Consider the following 17,346-nt stretch of genomic DNA (forward strand, 5'->3'; position numbering starts at 1 on the left):
GGGTCCGGGGGGGACCGGGGGCCGCTCTCCGGGGCGGGGCGGTACCTGCGCGGCCGCCGCATCACCTGGAGCGGCGCGTTGCAGCGGGCGGGGCGGGGCGGGGCGACCGGAGCGGCGGCGGCGGCGGCGGCGGCGGCCGGGCCATGCGGGGACCGCGCTCCGGGCTCTGCCCGTTCCTCTTCATCCTCCTCCTCCTCCTCCTCCCGCTCCTGCCGGCGGCCGCCGCGCTCGCCGCTCCCCCGGCCCGGCCGTGCGTCCCCCCGGGGCTGCGCCGCGGGCCGCTCCCGGCACCAGGTAACCGGAGCCGTCGGGGCGCGGCTCCCCCCGGGACCCCGCGGGATGCGCGGCGGGGGGCACCGGCCGTGCGGGGCCGGGACCGGGACCGGGATCGGGATCGGAACCGGGACCGGGACCGGGACCGGGACCGGGGCGCCGGTGGGGCGGGCGGGCCGTGCCCCCGGGTGCGGGCCGGGCTGGGCTGGCGGCGGCGGGGCCCCACCTCGCTGCCGTGCTCGGCCCCGCTTTGCCCCCCCGGCTTGTGGGGCCGGCTCTGGGGCCGCGGGGTCGGTGCTTTTCGGGGGGAGCTAGCACGGCCCCGGGTGTGGGGCTGGTAGGGGTCCCCGCGGTGTGGGGCTGGGCCATGGGGCGAGTCCTTTCCCTAGGTGTGGGGCCGGGCTGTGGGGCTGGCCAGGCTCCTGCGCTCTAGGGCAGTGCCCCCTTGGGCTGTGGGGCTGGACCGTGGGGCTGGCGGTGCCCCCCCCAGCAGTGGGGCTGGACCGTGGGGCTGGCGGTGCCCCCCCCAGCAGTGGGGCTGGGCCGTGGGGCTGGCGGTGCCCCCCCCAGCAGTGGGGCTGGGCCGTGGGGCTGGCGGTGCCCCCCCCAGCAGTGGGGCTGGGCCGTGGGGCTGGCGGTGCCCAGCCTGCCCGTCTGGCCCCGCCGGTGCTGGTGGCGGCTGATGCCAGCGCTGGTGCCTCTGGTCCAGCCGTGGGGCACCCACGGGGAGCCACCAGGCAGGGCTGGGTCCCCGCAGGGTGGTCACTGGCACCGGGCCGGCCATGGGGCTGGGTGCCCCCGGGCCACCCTTCTCTGGCCGTGGGCAGGAGCGCGGTGCCGTGGGCTGCGGAGCCCGGCCGGCCCGGCCCGAGGCTGGGCAGGGGCTCGCTGCCGCTGGCTCTTGGCCCGGTGTTGCCTCGGGCCTCTTTGCCCCGTTCGCTCGGCAGCGTCCTGGGGGAGCGGGGCTGCTCGGGAACCACGGCCGGAGCCAGCGCTCACCGAATGGCCGCGGAGCACTAAAAGCACTCCTTGGCGGTAAGTGCTCTCGCCGTGCCAGGAGAGGCCCTGACCTCCGCTTGCCTCGGACGCCGCATCCAGCTTCATCCAGGTTCCTTCGGCCCGGCTGCCGGGCAGCTCCCGCCGGGCTGCCGGGAGCGGAGCTGGGCTCTGCTGGGCCCCCGCCGCGGGCAGGGGCTGGGGTCCGGCCACGCCGCCGCAAAATCCCTGCGTGGGTGGCACGCGGCCCGGGCGCCGGCCGTGTGGCTCCACCGCTGCGGGCACGGTGCCATGTGGGCTCTGCACGGAGGGACCCCGAGGCCATGGCGGGGTCTGGCCCCCCGAGCCGGGGCTGGAGCGAGGCTGCGGACCCGGACCCCGCTGTGCCACCCAGACCTTTGGTGGGGAGCAGGGCTGGGGGCTCCCCCACCCCCACTTTCTGGGGTGGCCGGGGCCCTTCCGGGGCCCCACCGATGTCCCTTATCGCCACCATCGCGGCTGGGAGGGGCCCTCGGCGCTGCCCTCCAGGCACGGCTGCTGCGCCGGGTGCGGGGGCGAGGGGCCCTGCCATCGCCCCGGGGCTCGCTCCCTGCCCCGGTGTGGGGCAGCTGTGGGGCAGAGCTCTCCTTGCCCCGCTCCACGTTTCCCCCCGCTCCCGCAGCCCCCCAGCCCCGCTCCCCGTCCCCTCCCGGCTCTCACGGCCGCTCAGCCCGGGCGGCCTCTCGCTGCCGCCGGAGCTGGCTTAGCTCCGCTAATCCCCTAATCCTGCCGCCCGGCCGGGGGTCCGGGGGCCTGGGCTGTATCCAGCGTGGGGGATGCAGCGTGGTCCCGGGTGGGGGGCTCCGTGCTGTGTCCCGTGTGCTGGCCATGGGGGGCTGGGAGCCCCGAGGGAGGGTGACACACCGGGTGGAGGGCTGGGGCAGGGCTGTGCCTGCCCAGGAATTTCCCTTCATCTACGGAACAAAGCCGAAACCTCCGCCACGCTCCTGTGCCGCTCCCGGCATCCCCCGCCTCGTCTGCCTCAGGAGGCTGGGGGGGCTGCGGGGTCCTGGGGGGGGCTCGGGGACAGGTCTCCCCCAGCCGCCCTGACCCCCCGCTCTCTCGCAGCGAGCTCCGGAGGCTGCATGGGGCCGTACGGGACCGAGGAGCCCGATGTCGGGGCGCAGGAGGATGGGGGCCCTGTGCGGCTGCCAGGGGTGGGCAGGGTGCTCGCCTTCCCCCCCCGGGACGCTGCCGGCCGGCCGGGCCCTGCCCTGGTTCCCGTGCGGAGCAGGCGCTCCCCCCAGGTAACGCTCCCCGGCCGCCCTGTCCCCCTGCCCCCCGACCCCCCGGCTGGCTGCGCCCTCACCTGCCGTCCCGTCCCGTCCCGTCCCGCAGGAGCTCCCCAGGGCTCGCACCGCTCCCAGGAGGCAGAAGAGGGACTGGGTGATCCCCCCCATCAAGGTTCCCGAAAATGAGAGGGGCCCCTTCCCCAAAAAGCTGGTTCAGGTATGGGGGGGTCGGTCTGGGTGGGGGTCTGGGTGCGGATGTGGGTGCTGGAGCGGGGTCCGTCCCCCCTGCCTCTGGGCGTGGATGTGCAGTCGAGGGGTGGGAGCGATGCCGGCGGCGGCCGTCCCCCCTGCATCGGGGCAGGGTGCGATGCCGCTGGAGGGGGCGGGGGGGTACTGAACCCCCCCATCTCCTCCCAGATCAAATCCAACCGGGACAGAGACACCAAGATCTTCTACAGCATCACGGGGCAGGGGGCGGACTCCCCCCCCGAGGGCGTCTTCACCATCGAGAAGGAGTCGGGCTGGATGAAGGTGACGCAGCCGCTGGACCGGGAGGATATCGACAAGTACCACGTAGGTCCCTGCCGGGGGGGTGCCGCGGTGTGCCGGCATGCCGTGCCGTGCCCCCGGCTCACCCCTCCGCCTCGCAGCTCTTCTCCCACGCCGTGTCCGAGAATGGCAAACCGGTGGAGGAGCCGATGGAGATCATAGTCACGGTGACGGACCAGAACGACAACAAGCCCCAGTTCACGCAGGAGGTCTTCAGGGGCTCCGTGCCGGAGGGTGCTTTGCCGGGTAGGACCCCCTGCCGCGGGGAGGCTCTGCCTCCCGTTGCCCATGTCCCTCGGGGAGAGCCCTGGGACCGTCCCCATGGGGGACGTGGGTGCCCCGTCCCCCCCGTCCACCCCACTCACCGGGACGCCTCGTCCCCAGGCACCTCCGTGATGCAGGTGACGGCCACGGACGTGGACGACGCGGTGGAGACCTACAACGGCGTCATCGCCTACTCCATCCTCAGCCAGGAGCCGCGGGAGCCCCATCCCCACATGTTCACCATCAACAGGGCCACTGGCACCCTCAGCGTCATCGCCAGCGGCCTCGACCGGGAGGTGGGCTCTGCGGCACCGCGGGGCGGGCGGCCCCGGCTCCGGGCGGGGGGCTGACGGGGTCTGTGTCTGTCTGTCTGTCCGCCACAGCGCGTGCGGGAGTACACGCTGACCGTGCAGGCAGCCGACCTGGCTGGCGAGGGGCTGACCACGACGGCGCTGGCGGTGATCAAGATTGCGGACATCAATGACAACGCCCCCGAGTTTGACCCCAAAACGGTAACGTGGGCCCCCCCCCCCAGTGGGACCCTCTCCCTGCAGGCTGGGACTGGGCCGGTGCCCACCGGGCTGCGGCGCTGACGGTGGCCCCGACCCGCAGTATGAGGCGACCGTGTCGGAGAACGAGGCCGGACGGGAGGTGGCCCGGCTGGCTGCCACCGACCTGGACGAGCCGAGCACGCCGGCGTGGCGAGCCGTCTACTCCATCCTGCGCGGCAACGAGGGAGGTGCCTTCGCCATCGCCACCGACCCCGCCAGCAACGAGGGCGTCCTCCACACCGCCAAGGTGTGTCCCCGGCCCCGCGTCCCCCCTCGCTGCCCGCAGTGGGGTGCTGCCCGTCCCCTCCCCTCTCCCAGGGTCTGGACTACGAGGCCAAGAAGCAGTTCGTGCTTCACGTGACAGTGGCCAACGAGGCCCCCTTCGCCGTGAAGCTGCCGACGGCCACCGCCACGGTGACGGTCAACGTGGAGGATGTCAACGAGGCGCCTGCCTTCGACCCGCCGGTGCAGCTTGCCCGGGTGCCGGAGGACGTGCCGCCGGGGCAGACCCTCGCCTCCTGCACGGCCCAGGACCCCGACAAGGCCCAGGGACAGAGGATCAAGTGAGCAGCGTCGGGGTCGGGGTCTGGGGGGTCCCCCCCGGCCCCCGCCGTGGCACCAGCTCCCCTCTGCCCCCAGGTACCTGGTGGGGCACGACCCGGCGGGCTGGCTGGCCGTGCACCCCGAGAACGGCCTCGTGACGGCACGGGACCACCTGGACCGCGAGTCCCCCTTCGCCAAGAACAGCACCTACGCGGCCATGCTGCTGGCCGTGGACGACGGTGAGGGCCGTGAAAGGGGCCCTTGTTCCTGCCGTCCCGCGTGAGGGACACATGCTGCCGTCACCGGGAACCACATCCCGGCTCCGGCACGGAGCGGTGCCGGGGGCTGCCGGTCCCCACCCCTGCTCGGGGCATCCCCGTCCCTCTGAGGGTCCTGGTTTTGGGGAGCCCCCCTCCAGCATCGCTCCTCCCCGCAGGCTCGCCGCCCGCCACGGGCACCGGCACCCTGCTCCTCACCCTGCTTGACGTCAACGACCACGGCCCCGAGGCCGAGCCCCGGGACGTCACCATCTGCAACCGCAGTCCCCAGCCCCAGGTCCTCACCGTCACCGACAGGGACCTGCCCCCCAACACCGGCCCCTTCCGCGCCGAGCTCAGCCACGGCTCGGGGGACAGCTGGGCCGTGGAGGTCGGCGATGAAGGTAACGTCGGGGCGATGCTCGGCACGAGGCAGGCTGCGCGGCGGCGGCGTTACCCGTGCGTCCCCCCGTGAGCCACCCGTCTCATGCAGGTGACACGGTCACCCTGCGGCTGGTGGCACCGCTGGAGCCGGACCTCTACAGCGTCCACCTGCAGCTCCTCGACCGGCCGGGCAAAGCCCAGCTCACCGTCGTCACCGCGCGGGTCTGCGACTGCGAGGGGCCGGTGCAGAGCTGTCCCCAGAGACCCCAGCCCGCCACCGGCCTGCCCTTCGTCCTCGCTGCCCTGGGCGCCCTTCTGGCCTTGCTGCGTGAGTGGGGGTCCCCGGGGGTCCCGGTGCTGCGGGGCTGCACCCCGCTATGGGGCAGGGGACACGCACACACGTCCCCGCTGACACCGCTGCTCCCCCCAGTCATCCTGCTGCTGCTGCTGCTCTTCATGAGGAGGAGGAAGGTGGTGAAGGAGCCGCTGCTGCTGCCCGAGGACGACACGCGGGACAACGTCTTTTACTACGGGGAGGAGGGCGGTGGGGAAGAGGACCAGGTGGGTGTCCCGGGGGGCTGGGGGGCCGGTGCCCGCGCAGGTGGCCTGACCCTGCTCCTCTCCATTGTGTGTGTGTGTGTGTGCCCGTGTGCCCCCCCCAGGACTACGACCTGCGGCAGCTGCACCGGGGCCTGGACGCCCGCCCCGAGGTGCTGCTCCGCAACGACGTGGCCCCCACCCTCCTGCCGGCCCCCCAGTACCGGCCCCGGCCCGCCAACCCCGATGACATCGGCACCTTCATCGAGGAGGTGAGCCCCGGCCATGGAGGGGACGGGGGGACAAAGTGGTTTGGCACCGTTCCCCCCCATCCGTGCCGGCACCGTCGGGGCACCCCCAGCCGGCGGCATCCCCGGCCCAGGGGGGACGGGTGCTGACCCCTCCTGCCCCCCCAGAACCTGAAGGCGGCCGACACAGACCCCACGGCCCCCCTACGACTCCCTGCTGGTGTTCGACTACGAGGGCAGCGGCTCGGAGGCCACCTCGCTCAGCTCCCTCAACTCCTCTGCCTCCGACCGCGACCAGGACTACGACTACCTCAACGACTGGGGCAGCCGCTTCAAGAAGCTGGCGGACCTCTACGGCGGCGGGGAGGAGGAGGACTAGGACCCTCTCCGGCCCCGCTGCCCCCCCTGCCCCACGCCTTACCACTGCCCGTGCCTTGGGGCTGCCCCCTCCTGCCGTGCCCCCGCCTCAGCGGCAGCCCCCTCGCCTTCCTCTCCTGTATTTTTCTTTCTTTTATCATTTTTTTTTTTTTAAATGTATGAAATAAAGGTAGTGTGATGCTACGGACGAGGTGAGCGGGTGCTGGTGTAAGTTTTAAATAAAGAACGTGGGGTTTGGTTTTTTTTTAGATGCTCCAGCCTCTGCGTGGCTTTGTGCCCTGGAAGAGGGCCCCGGGGAGCTGCTGCCCGCCGCAGGGGTTGGTGCTGACCCCAGCCCCGCTGTGGTCCCCCCCAGCCCCACCGTGGCCCCCTCACACCCCCAGCCCCGTCCCCCTTGCCCGCAGCAGCACCCGGCTGCTCCCGGCCACGTGCCCACGGCCCGCCGGCAGCGCGTGTCCTTGTCCCCAAGTGCCAGTGCAGGTGGGCACGGGCAGGGCACTGAGCCCCCCACCCTGTGCCCCGCGGCGGCGGCACCAGTGGCACCGGGCGCTGACGGTGCCAAATCCCTCCTGGCCTCGTAATTCCCCTCGTGCCGGGGCGGCCGGAGCCCTGCCCGCCTGCGGCCCCCCCAGGCTGGCACCCCGGGGTGACCGTCGCCCCACGCGTGGCGGGGCAGGCACGGGACCCCCAGGGCCCCCCCCCGGCTTGCACGGCCCACGGGCAATGATCCGTTACCAGTGGGGCCAAGGGCTGCAGGGCAGGGGGCTGGCAGGGGCTGCCCGCTCCCCCCGTGGGGGGCTCAGCCCCGGGACCACCCCAGCGCCGGCGGCTCCCACCGGCTCCGCTCCCCGGGAGTCGCGGGGCAAGGGGGCGGCCGGTGGCACCGGGGGTCCCCGCGGGTTTCCCCGTGCCGTGGGGTCACCCCCGGCTTTGCCTTGTCTGGGGACGGAGGGGGCTGCAGCATCCGGGGGGCCTCGTGGGCCCGTCCTTCCCGCGTGGGGCCCCCGGGTGCCGCGTTTGGCCCCGGCAGAGCCGGGACCCGCGGGGGCCGTGGGGGGGGGGGGTGCGCCCCGGGCTCTGCCACCCACCGAACCCCCGCAAGCTCCCACGGCCCTGGACGGGCACCCACGCAGCTCCCGCGCCCCGGGGGCTGCACGGCTGCTGCCGGGGGTACCGGGGCCCCGGGGGAGCGGGGGCGGGCGGGGCGGCACCGCCTCCCGGCGGGGCGGGGCGGGGCGGGGCGGTTCCCCGGGGGGGGCCGGTACCTGCGGGGCGGGACCGGGACCGGACCCACCTGCGGCTCCGCGGCGGCAGCGCTCCGATCGCTCCGGCACCGCTCCGGCACCGGCACCGGCCATGGGGCGGCGGGGGTGCTGCCCGGCCCCGCTCTGCCTCCTCCTCCTCCTCCTCCTCCTGCTGCTTCAGGTGAGGGACGGGACCGTGGGACCCTGCCCGGGACCGTGGGACCCTGCCCGGGGTGGCGGGACCCTGCCCGGGACTGACCGCTCTCTCCGGGCAGGCCGGTCCCCGGCTGTGCCAGCAGGCAGCACCGTGCCAGCCCGGCTTCGCCGCCGAGACCTTCGTCCTCGCCGTGCCGCGGGACAGCGTGGCGACGGGACGGGCGCTGGGGCGAGGTAAGGCGAGGAGCCGTGGGGACGGGCTGGGTGCGCGGCACGAGGGTGGCCGCGGGGACGGGCTGGGTGCGTGGCACCGCAGTTGGCAATGGGGGACGAAGCCGTGGCTCTGTGCCCGTGTGGTGCCGGGGTGGCCCTTGGGGACAGCCTCTGCTTGGCTCTGTGGGCGGCCATGGGGACAGGGCCGTGGGGACCGTGCCGTGGCGGTGGGGACAGGCTCGGCGCACGCCGCCGCAGGTGGCGTCGGGGTCGGAGCCACGGTTGCGTGTCTGTGCCTGGTGGCGGGGACGTGCCGAAGGGCCGGGTCACCGCGGGCGCTGGTGCTCCCACCGCGGCGGGATGGCGTCGTGGCGCGGGGGCAGCGGGTGCCTCTCCCCGGGGTGCGCCGGCGCGGGCGGCGCTGACTCAGGCGGCGCAGACCTGTTGGGGCCGGCAGGCCGGGGCATGGGGCTACGCAGGCACCCATCCTGCCCCGTGCCTCGCCCGCCCGCCGGGTCCCGGCACCCGGGGTTCAGGGGGGCGAACCCGCCTTTTGCAGCCGTGGAGCTGAGCCCCCAGCGCGGCCTCCCTGGGCGGCTCTTGGCGTGGGGACGGCGGTGTCTCACCACGCCGGCACGCAATTCCCGTCCTGGCGTGGCAGGTGCCGGCGCTGAGCCCTGCCTGCGTTGCCGCGGCGGCTGCGCCAGCCTGGGCCCCAGCTCGGGCTGCCAACAGCCTCCCTCTGCCGCACGCCGAGCCCTGGCCGGGGCAGCCGGGTGCTGCCGGCCCTCGGGGAGGCACCGGGGAAAGGTGTGCCCAGGGAAGCGGGTGCTGGGGAGCCGCAGCCGCTTTGGGGTGCCCTGCACGTCCCCAGCCCCGATCCGTGGGTGCTGGCGGGCTGCGCCGTGGCTGGGTGCAGGCTACCGGGGCAGCGCTTGGGCCATCGCCATCTGTGCCGATTAATGGTTGACGGTGGTGCCGGCACCACGGTCAGCCGGGGGTGGCTGGGGCGGGCGTGGGGCCGAGGGGTGCAGAGCACCGGGGGCTCCCAAACCCCCCCCGGCTCCGGAAGGGCTTCGCCTGGGCTGTGGGTGTGGAGCCAGGAGCCGGACCTTGCCCCACACCTCAGGAATTGCCCATTTGTTGGTTTTCTGGTTGATCATTAACGAAGCCGCCCCGCTGCAGCAGCCTGCGCCCATCAGGGCCGTGCTGGATGCCAGGGTGACGGGCAGCCACGTGGCCTCGGCGTCTCCCCGCCGCGCAGGGCTGGTCTCCAGAGCCGGGACCTGCTGGAAATTCCCGGTCCCGGCACCGGCACTTCCAGTTTCGGGTTCCAGGTGCAGACGGGGCGTGGGAGGGGATGTCTGCCCGTATGGGCCACGTGCCATGCTGGTGATGCCCGGCCATGCGGGCGGACAAGCATGGTGGGAGCTCGGCGATGCCGCCCCCCGTGCCAACGCAGCACACCAAAGCCTGCGGCCAGGCCGTGGCGAGGGCAGGCTGACGAGCTGGCCTGTAATTAGGCTGATGAGTTGAGGGCGGTGTTTTCCCTCCGACAGGTCTGGACAGGCCCCACGCGGCGCCTGGGCCGGGGAGGTGAACGCCTGCGTGGGGGCCGCGGTGTCCCCGGGGCCGGGCCGGGACCCTGTGGCTCTGCTCGGTGTGTGCGGGGGGAGGGGGGTGTCTCTGGGGTGGCACGGCCCCACGGGACATGGCGGAAGCTGGGACGATCCCCCGTCAGTCCTGGGTGGGGGAACCTCGAGAGTCTGAAGTCACAGCGAAACTCGGGTGACGTCAGCGGGTGCGCTGGCGGGACGTGCTGCTCACGGCGCCTTCGCCCCGGCTGCCCGCGGGCTGACGTGAGCCCCCCCCCCACTGCCGCCTCCGCCGGCTCCTGCCCCGGCCGTGCTTGCACAACCCACGCAGAGCGGTCACCGCCGGGGTGGTGGCAGCCGCGGGCGGTGGCACCCAGCTCTGCCCGTGAGTCAGCTCGCGCCCAGCCCCGGCGAGACGTCACGTCGCGGGGTGACGTGGGGAGCTGCCCCGGTCCCCATCCCGGTGCGGGCTCTCATGTGGCAGGGGGCCTGGAAGCGGGGGGCATCCCGTCGAGGGACCCCCCCCAGCTCTCCTCGCCTCCCACCCCACCGCTCCGGGAGAGGAGAGGGGCCCCTGGCTCCCAGCCCCGGGGAGGGGAGGGCTGGGGAGGGCTTTCCTTCAGCCCAGGAGCTGGAAAAACAGGTTTGTGCACGGCCGGGTGGGAAGGGGGAGAGCGGGCGCTGGGCACCCAGCACGCCTTGCACCCAGCGCGGGGCTGGGGGCTGAGCACTGCCCGCTCGCTGCACCCGTCTGGGACGGGGCCAGGTCCCAGGTGCCAAGCGCTGCGCCTGCGCCCACGGGTGCTGGGGTGCCTCTCCCTGCCGCCGGCCCCCGCTGCGGCGGCGCCTGGCCTGCCCCGGCACATTCCTGCCCAGCCGGCCTCACCGGCTCCCGCGGCCTTTGCCGGGGGTCCCGCCGTGGGGCTGAGCTGGGCTGGCATCGCACCGGCGGGTCCTCCCGGGCTGGGTCGGGGGCACTGCGGCGGGCAGGGGGCCAGCCCCCAGCCCGGGGTTTGGCTATCGCTCCGCCGCCGCCTCCGAATTCCTGGGCTGCACGCGGGCTGACGTAACCGGCGATGGCGGCACCGGTCGCTGGTAGCGGCCTCGCGCCCGGCGTTTGGGCGCGCTGCGCTGCCTCCCACCCCGGGCACGTCGTCATCCCACGGTGAAGCCCTGGCACCCGCTCCGTGTGGCGCGGGTCACGCCGGGGCCGATGGCGGCCGCGCTGGCAGAGGCCCCTGCCCGGGTGCCGCTGGCTCAAACAGCCCATCTCCCAGACAAAGGGTGTTTGTTCGGGAGCTCCCGGCAGCGCGGCCCCGGCTCATGTGATGCCTGCTGACCGCCACGGCACCGCTCAGAGCCTCCCCCCGGGCTGGCCGCGGCCCCCCACGTGCCGGTCCCGGCTCGTACCGCGCCCCAGCAGGGTGCCAAGCCGGTGACACCAGGACACCGTCTGCCCCAGTCTGCGGTGGGCGCCTGCTGTCCCTGGGGGCTCCCCGCCGCAGAGGTGTCGGAGGTGCCGAAGGGTGCCTGGGCGGGCTGGGTGCCCCGGCTGCTTCCCTGCGCCACGGGTGCTCCGGGGCCGGCACCCTTCCTGCCACGCAGGCTGATGTCCCCCTCCTGCAGCCTGGGCTGTCCCTGCTGCGGACACGTGGCCGTGGTCCCCAGCCATGCCGGGGCTCGGGGACCCCCGCGGGTGCCAGCGCAGGTGAGCGGGCGCCGACCTTGTTTTTATTTGAAAAGCACCAGCACCCTCTGCACGCCTCCACGGGCACGGCAGCGGTGACGCGCCACGCGTGGGGACGTGCTGTGCCACAGGGATGCACCGCACGAGGGGATGTGGCACGCGTGGGGATGTGATGCGCACGGTGCCGTGCGCGGGGATGTGCCGTACGCAGCCCCGTAGACGGGGACGCGCCGCGCGCAGCAGGGACGCGCTGTGCCGAGCGCCGTTTGCCCCGTTGCCGTGGGCAGGCAGGGATCCCGTGGTACGGCAGGTCGTGCCGTGCCCGGTCCCGCACCAACGCCACGGCGGGGATGCACCGTGCATCATGCTGTACACCCTGCCCGTGCTCAGGATGGGATCCCGGCAGGGCGTGTGGCACCGTGCGCGGGGCATCCCCACTGTGCCTGCGACCCCATGGTCCCCCTGGGCCTCCGAGCCGTGTCCGCGCTGCGTGTGCCTGTGCCGCGCTGTCCCGCGCCCTCCGGCTCTGCCGCCTGCCTGTCCCTGCCCTCGCCGGCTTCCCCCGGGGCAGCACCGGGAGCCCCCTGCCCACTCACTTTCCCTGTCCCCAGTGAGCTTTGCGGACTGTGGCGAGCAGCAGCATGCCGCGTACCTCTCGGACGACGCACGCTTCAAGGTGAGCACGGACGGTGTCGTCTCTGCGACCCGGCCCCTGCAGCTCCAGCGGCGGGAGATCAGCTTCTCTGTCCACACCTGGGACGCCACGGGCAAGAAGCATTCGGCCAGGGTGACCCTGCGCAGGCGGCGGCACCACCGCCGCCACCGCCAGCAGCAGGTAAAGCACAGCCCCTCTCCCCGGGGTCACCGCAGCCCCTCTCCCTGGGGCAGAGCGTGCAGAGGGCTTGGCAAGGTGCTGGCACCGAGCCGAACCACTCTCCCCGCAGGACACAGTGCCCGGCGTGCTGACCTTCCCCGAGCCCGGCCATGGCCTCCGGCGGCAGAAGAGGGACTGGGTCATCCCCCCCATCAACTGCCCGGAGAACGAGCGGGGGCCCTTCCCCAAGAAGCTGGTGCAGGTACGCGGCCCCACGGGGACGGGGCGCAGGGCAGGGGGGGCCCCGGGGCACCGGGACCCCTCTAACCGCCCCTCCGCCTCGCCGCCAGATCAAATCCAACAAGGACAAGGAGACCAAGGTTTTCTACAGCATCACGGGGCAGGGAGCGGACACCCCCCCCGTGGGCGTCTTCACCATCGAGCGGGAGACGGGGTGGCTGGAGGTGACGAAGCCGCTGGACCGGGAGGAGATCGATAAATACGTCGTGAGTGGGGGGCCGGGATGGGGAGGGGACGGTCCCCGGGGCCACGCGCGGGCTGACGGCGGTGCCCCCGGCAGCTCTTCTCCCACGCTGTGTCGGCCAACGGGCAGCCCGTGGAGGACCCCATGGAGATCATCATCACCGTGACGGACCAGAACGACAACCGGCCCGTCTTCACCAAGCAAGTCTTCATCGGCTACATCGAGGAAAATGCGAAGCCAGGTGCGTGGGGGACCGGCGAGCCGGCGGCCCCGTGGCTGGGACCACGCAGAGCTCCGAGCCAGAGCTGTGCCAGGGTGGGTTTTGTCCCACGAGTAAAATCTCCCCTGCTTGTCCCCGTGCCCAGGCACATCCGTGATGACGGTGAACGCCACGGATGCAGACGACGGGATCAACGTGAACAACGGCATCATCGGCTACTCCATCCTCAGCGAGGAGCCCAAGAGCGCGCAACAGATGTTCACCATCGACCCGGAGAAGGGCATCATCAGCGTCATCGGCACGGGGCTGGACCGGGAGGTGGGCACCCTCGGCACGTCCCGGGGGACCGTGCGGCAGCTCCGCGGTGGGACTTGCTGCAGGGATGCCGGAGCCCCGGGGTCCGGCGACTTGCCATCCTTGGGTCACTGTCCCCTGCTCCGGGGGTATCTGCAGCCCCAAGCCTGTCGGGGATCTGTGGTGGGGACGTTGCAGGGGCCCCCAGCCCTGCCGAGCCCCGGGAGCGGGTGGACTGCCAGCCCTTCGGGTGGGCAGCGGGGACGTCGGCAAGCGTCTGTGCTGGCGGTGAACGGCGTGGCTGGAGAAGGGTGGAAGAGCAGGCAGGCGATGCCCCCGGAGGAGGGGGACACGCCGGACCCCACCCCTGCCCTAACCATGGTGATTTTGGCTTGCAGACCACTCCCAACTACACGCTGATCATCCAGGCTGCAGACCAGGAGGGCAGTGGCCTGACCAACACTGCCACCGCCATCGTGGAAGTCACCGACGCCAACGACAACCCTCCCGTCTTCAACCCCACCATGGTACCCAAGCTGGCTCCCGTGAGCCGCTGCCCTCCCCGGGCCATCGTGGCACGAGCCCCCCTGCCCCGGGGTGCCCGGGACCGCGTGGGTGACTGTCCCCATCCTCTCTCTTGCAGTACGAGGGGACGGTGAATGAGAACGAGGTGGGGGTAGTGGTGGTCCGGCTGCACGTGACAGACCAGGACATGCAGGGCTCCCCTGCCTGGCAAGCCGTCTACCGCATCAAGAGCGGGGACCAGGACGGCGACTTCAGCATCACCACCGACCCCAAAACCAACGATGGCATCCTGAAAACCGCCAAGGTGGGTCCCGCCGTCGTGCAGCTGCCCCGGCGCCGGCTGCCTCCCTGCCGGTGCTGCCCACCTCCTCTCTCCCGCATCCCCCCCCCAGGGCCTGGATTATGAGGTCAGGCGCCAGTACAACCTCGTGGTGACAGTGGAGAACGCCGTCCCCTTCGCCGTGCCTCTGTCGCTCTCCACGGCCAGCGTCCTGGTGGTGGTCAAAGATGCGAACGAAGCCCCCGTCTTTGTGCCGCCGGTCAAGAGGGTGGAGGTGATGGAGGACCTGCCGCTGGGGCACGAGGTCACCTCCTACACGGCCCAGGACCCGGACAGGGATCAGAGGCAGAAAATCACGTGAGCGGGGGCGGTCGGTGGTGGGGGGCAACGCTGGGGTGCCCGAGGGGCTGCGCTGTGCCGCACGCCCCTTCATCCCCTCGCCGCTGACCCCTCGCTCGCCCCAGGTACCGCATGGGCAGCGACCCCGCGGGGTGGCTGGCCATCGACCCCGAGAACGGCATCGTCACGGCAGCCCAGCCGCTGGACCGGGAGTCGGTGCACGCCATCAACAGCACCTACAAGGCCATCGTCCTGGCTGTGGACAGCGGTGAGGAGCGCCCTGCCTCGCCCTTTGCAAAGGGGCTGCTGCCGCCCACCCGTGTCCCACCGGGGCTCCTGGGGCAGGCGTCGGGGCTGGGACCCCCTCCCCAGCCGCCCGGCTAACCCCAGGCCCCGCAGGGTCGCCGGATGCCACCGGCACGGGGACGCTGCTCCTCCTCCTCCAGGACGTGAATGACAACGCGCCCACGGTGGAGCCCCGGATCTTCGACATCTGCAACCGGCAGCCCGAGGAGCAGATGCTGAACATCGTCGACAAGGACTTGCCCCCCAACACCTCCCCCTTCAAGGCAGAGCTGGAACACGGCTCCGGCACCAACTGGACGGTTGAGGTGACCGGAGGAGGTAGGTGCCACGCGGTCTGGCCCGGCCACCCACCTTTAGCGCGGGGCAGCGGGCGACGCCGAGCGAGGGCCAGATCCCAGGCGCTCTCGGCTCTCTGCGCTCCCCCGAGCGCAGCCGGCGCCAGCCCCCGTGCTGGGCGCTGGGCTGGGGAACGGCCCCGTGGCAAAACCCCGCCACCGGTGCCGAGGGCGTCCCCAAAGTGGGGAGCGGGGACCTGACTCTGAGCCCAACCCTTCTCCCTGCTGCGCAAGACCTGGTGGCGCTGAAGCTGACGAAGGAGCTGGAGCCGGGGGAGTACCACATCTTCCTGAGGCTGACGGACGGGCAAGGCAAGGGGCAGGTGACGTCGGTCAAAGCCCAGGTGTGCAACTGCGAAGGGCCAACCAAAAACTGCGAGCGGCGAGCGTACGTCACCGGCGGCCTGGGCGTTCCCGCCATCCTGGGCATCCTGGGGGGCATCCTGGCACTGCTGAGTGAGTACCGCGGGACGGGGACGCGGCGGGGACGGGGACGCGGCCGCCCTTGCCCTGCCACCCTGACGCCGGCGCCCTCTGCTCGCAGTCCTGCTGCTGCTGCTGCTGCTCTTCGCCAGGAGGAGGAAGGTGGTGAAGGAGCCGCTGCTCCCGCCGGAGGACGACATGCGGGACAACGTCTACCACTACGACGAGGAGGGCGGCGGCGAGGAGGACCAGGTGGGACGCCTGTGCCACCCCGGACCCTGCCTGCGGGGCCCCTGGGGCACCCTCCCTGCAGCGGGCGGTGGCCTCGCTCCTCCCCCACCCCGAGCCACGACGGACGCTTGGGGTGCACGAGGCTGCCGTGGACCTGCTCGTCCCCGTGTCCCACCGGTGCCTGCGGTGCCCCCAGCCCTTCCTGCCCTGGTCCCAGCGTGGCGGTGCCCACGGCCGTCCCTCGAGCATCATCTCCTCGTGTCGTTCCCACCCCCCCCAGGACTACGACCTGAGCCAGCTGCACCGGGGCCTGGACGCCCGCCCCGAGGTGATCCGCAACGACGTGGCCCCCCCGCTGATGGCTGCCCCCCAGTACCGGCCCCGGCCCGCCAACCCCGACGAGATCGGAAACTTCATCGATGAGGTGAGCCCTGACCCTGCGCGGTGCTCTGGGACCGGGGGCGAAGCCCCCACCCGTGCCGGCACCGTCAGGGCACCCCCAGCCATCGGCATCCCCGGCCCAGGGGGGACGGGTGCTGACCCCTCCTGCCCCCCCAGAACCTGAAGGCGGCCGACACGGACCCCACGGCCCCCCCTACGACTCCCTGCTGGTGTTCGACTACGAGGGCAGCGGCTCGGAGGCCACCTCGCTCAGCTCCCTCAACTCCTCTGCCTCCGACCGCGACCAGGACTACGACTACCTCAACGACTGGGGCAGCCGCTTCAAGAAGCTGGCGGACCTCTACGGCGGCGGGGAGGAGGAGGACTAGGATCCTCTCCGCCCCCCCCCACCCCCAGCCAGCAGCCGCCCTGCGCGGGCAGCTCACCTCATTTCATTCCACCGGACTCACGTTGGCTTTCACCCGGGGGCGGCAGAACCCCCCTCCGACACCCCCTCAACCTGCTGTCTACATCCCCCCTCCTTCAGCACAGGGGAAGCTCGGGGTCAGCGGGGCTGGCGGGGGGCGGTTTTGGGGGAGCCTGTGCGTTTCCTGGCCCCCCTCGGCTCCAGGCAGGGCGTGGAGCCGTTCGGTCCGTTCCCCATCCTGGAGCCGAGGCTCTCCTGGCTGCACGGGCCAGGATCAGCTCCTCTTCCCTGGCGGGGACGGGCCCCCGCCGCCTCCCTCCCTTCGCCGTGGGGGGAAAGGGTTTCTCTGGCGCTCTCCGAAATACCTCGTGCTCCCAGCCCCGACACGACGGCCGACCTGCCGCCGCGCTCGGCTCGTGAACCCAGTGCCGGAGAAGCGAGGCAGCCCCGGCGCCGTGCCTCTGCCGGAGCGGGGCGAGGTGATCGATAAACACAGACCAAAGATGTGCCGTCACACGCTATACGTGAGGGAATTATATTTGATAGAGTACTTACGGGCAGATTTATATTTTTCTGTATCCAAGATTATGATACGATTTCCTTCTGTGTCGTGCCAGGTGTAATTATTGTGCAGTCAATGAAAGGTGCTTTTGGAAATCAAACAGCTTTACTGAAATTCTGAACTTTGTGTTTAGCCGTCGTCGTGGTTTGTATTTTTTATCATGGGAAGAGGGTCTGATGCGGGCTGGGAAGCCAGCAATGGTCTAGTGTTAACTGATTGTATGTTTTTTATATAAAATTGAAGTAATAAATTGTTTTAAGAAAATCAAAACCCCTTTTCTCTGGGTGCAGCTCTGCTGGTTTCACTGCCTGTGTCCGTGCTTAGAGGCCGGCCTGCCCCACAGAGAGCCATTCCTTGGCACGGCCACGGCTGCCGCTGCCTCCAACGGGCAAACGCCCGGCTCTGCGTAACAGGGACGGAGCCGTACCAGAGCACGTGTTTTCTCATCACCAGGGGCCGTGAGGAGGCAGGGCTGGCAGCTAACAGCAGGTCACGGCTCTGCCTTGCGCCGAGTCTGCCTGGACGGGCCCTAGAGAAAAAGAAGAGCAGGACACGGCGTGAAAACCAGGCTTGTGGCCG

At 72.0% G+C, this 17,346-nt stretch overlaps 2 protein-coding genes across 2 annotated transcripts; both read left to right on the forward strand.

Annotated features, from left to right (window-relative positions):
- The first annotated feature begins 1,699 nt into the window (after positions 1-1,699).
- LOC140657171 (B-cadherin-like) lies at positions 1,700-6,361 on the forward strand. Its single transcript, XM_072873835.1, is given in 15 exon segments — positions 1,700-2,555; positions 2,647-2,757; positions 2,958-3,113; positions 3,191-3,335; positions 3,474-3,649; positions 3,737-3,865; positions 3,966-4,151; positions 4,223-4,467; positions 4,544-4,686; positions 4,884-5,108; positions 5,198-5,416; positions 5,519-5,649; positions 5,751-5,897; positions 6,042-6,070; positions 6,072-6,361. Coding segments are annotated over 15 exon segments (2,694 nt in total). The 5' UTR covers positions 1,700-2,084; the 3' UTR covers positions 6,253-6,361.
- A 67-nt stretch (positions 6,362-6,428) lies between these two features.
- Positions 6,429-16,295, forward strand: LOC140656924 (cadherin-1-like). The gene is given in 18 exon segments (XM_072873208.1): positions 6,429-6,442; positions 6,656-6,731; positions 7,771-7,885; positions 11,758-11,981; positions 12,091-12,222; positions 12,311-12,466; positions 12,541-12,685; positions 12,810-12,982; positions 13,357-13,485; positions 13,602-13,787; positions 13,876-14,120; positions 14,228-14,370; positions 14,502-14,726; positions 14,978-15,199; positions 15,288-15,418; positions 15,678-15,821; positions 15,956-15,983; positions 15,986-16,295. Coding segments are annotated over 18 exon segments (2,670 nt in total). The 3' UTR covers positions 16,168-16,295.
- Positions 16,296-17,346: the final 1,051 nt, after the last annotated feature.

Source organism: Ciconia boyciana, chromosome 9 (assembly GCF_034638445.1).
Source record: "Ciconia boyciana chromosome 9, ASM3463844v1, whole genome shotgun sequence".
NCBI lineage: Eukaryota > Metazoa > Chordata > Aves > Ciconiiformes > Ciconiidae > Ciconia > Ciconia boyciana.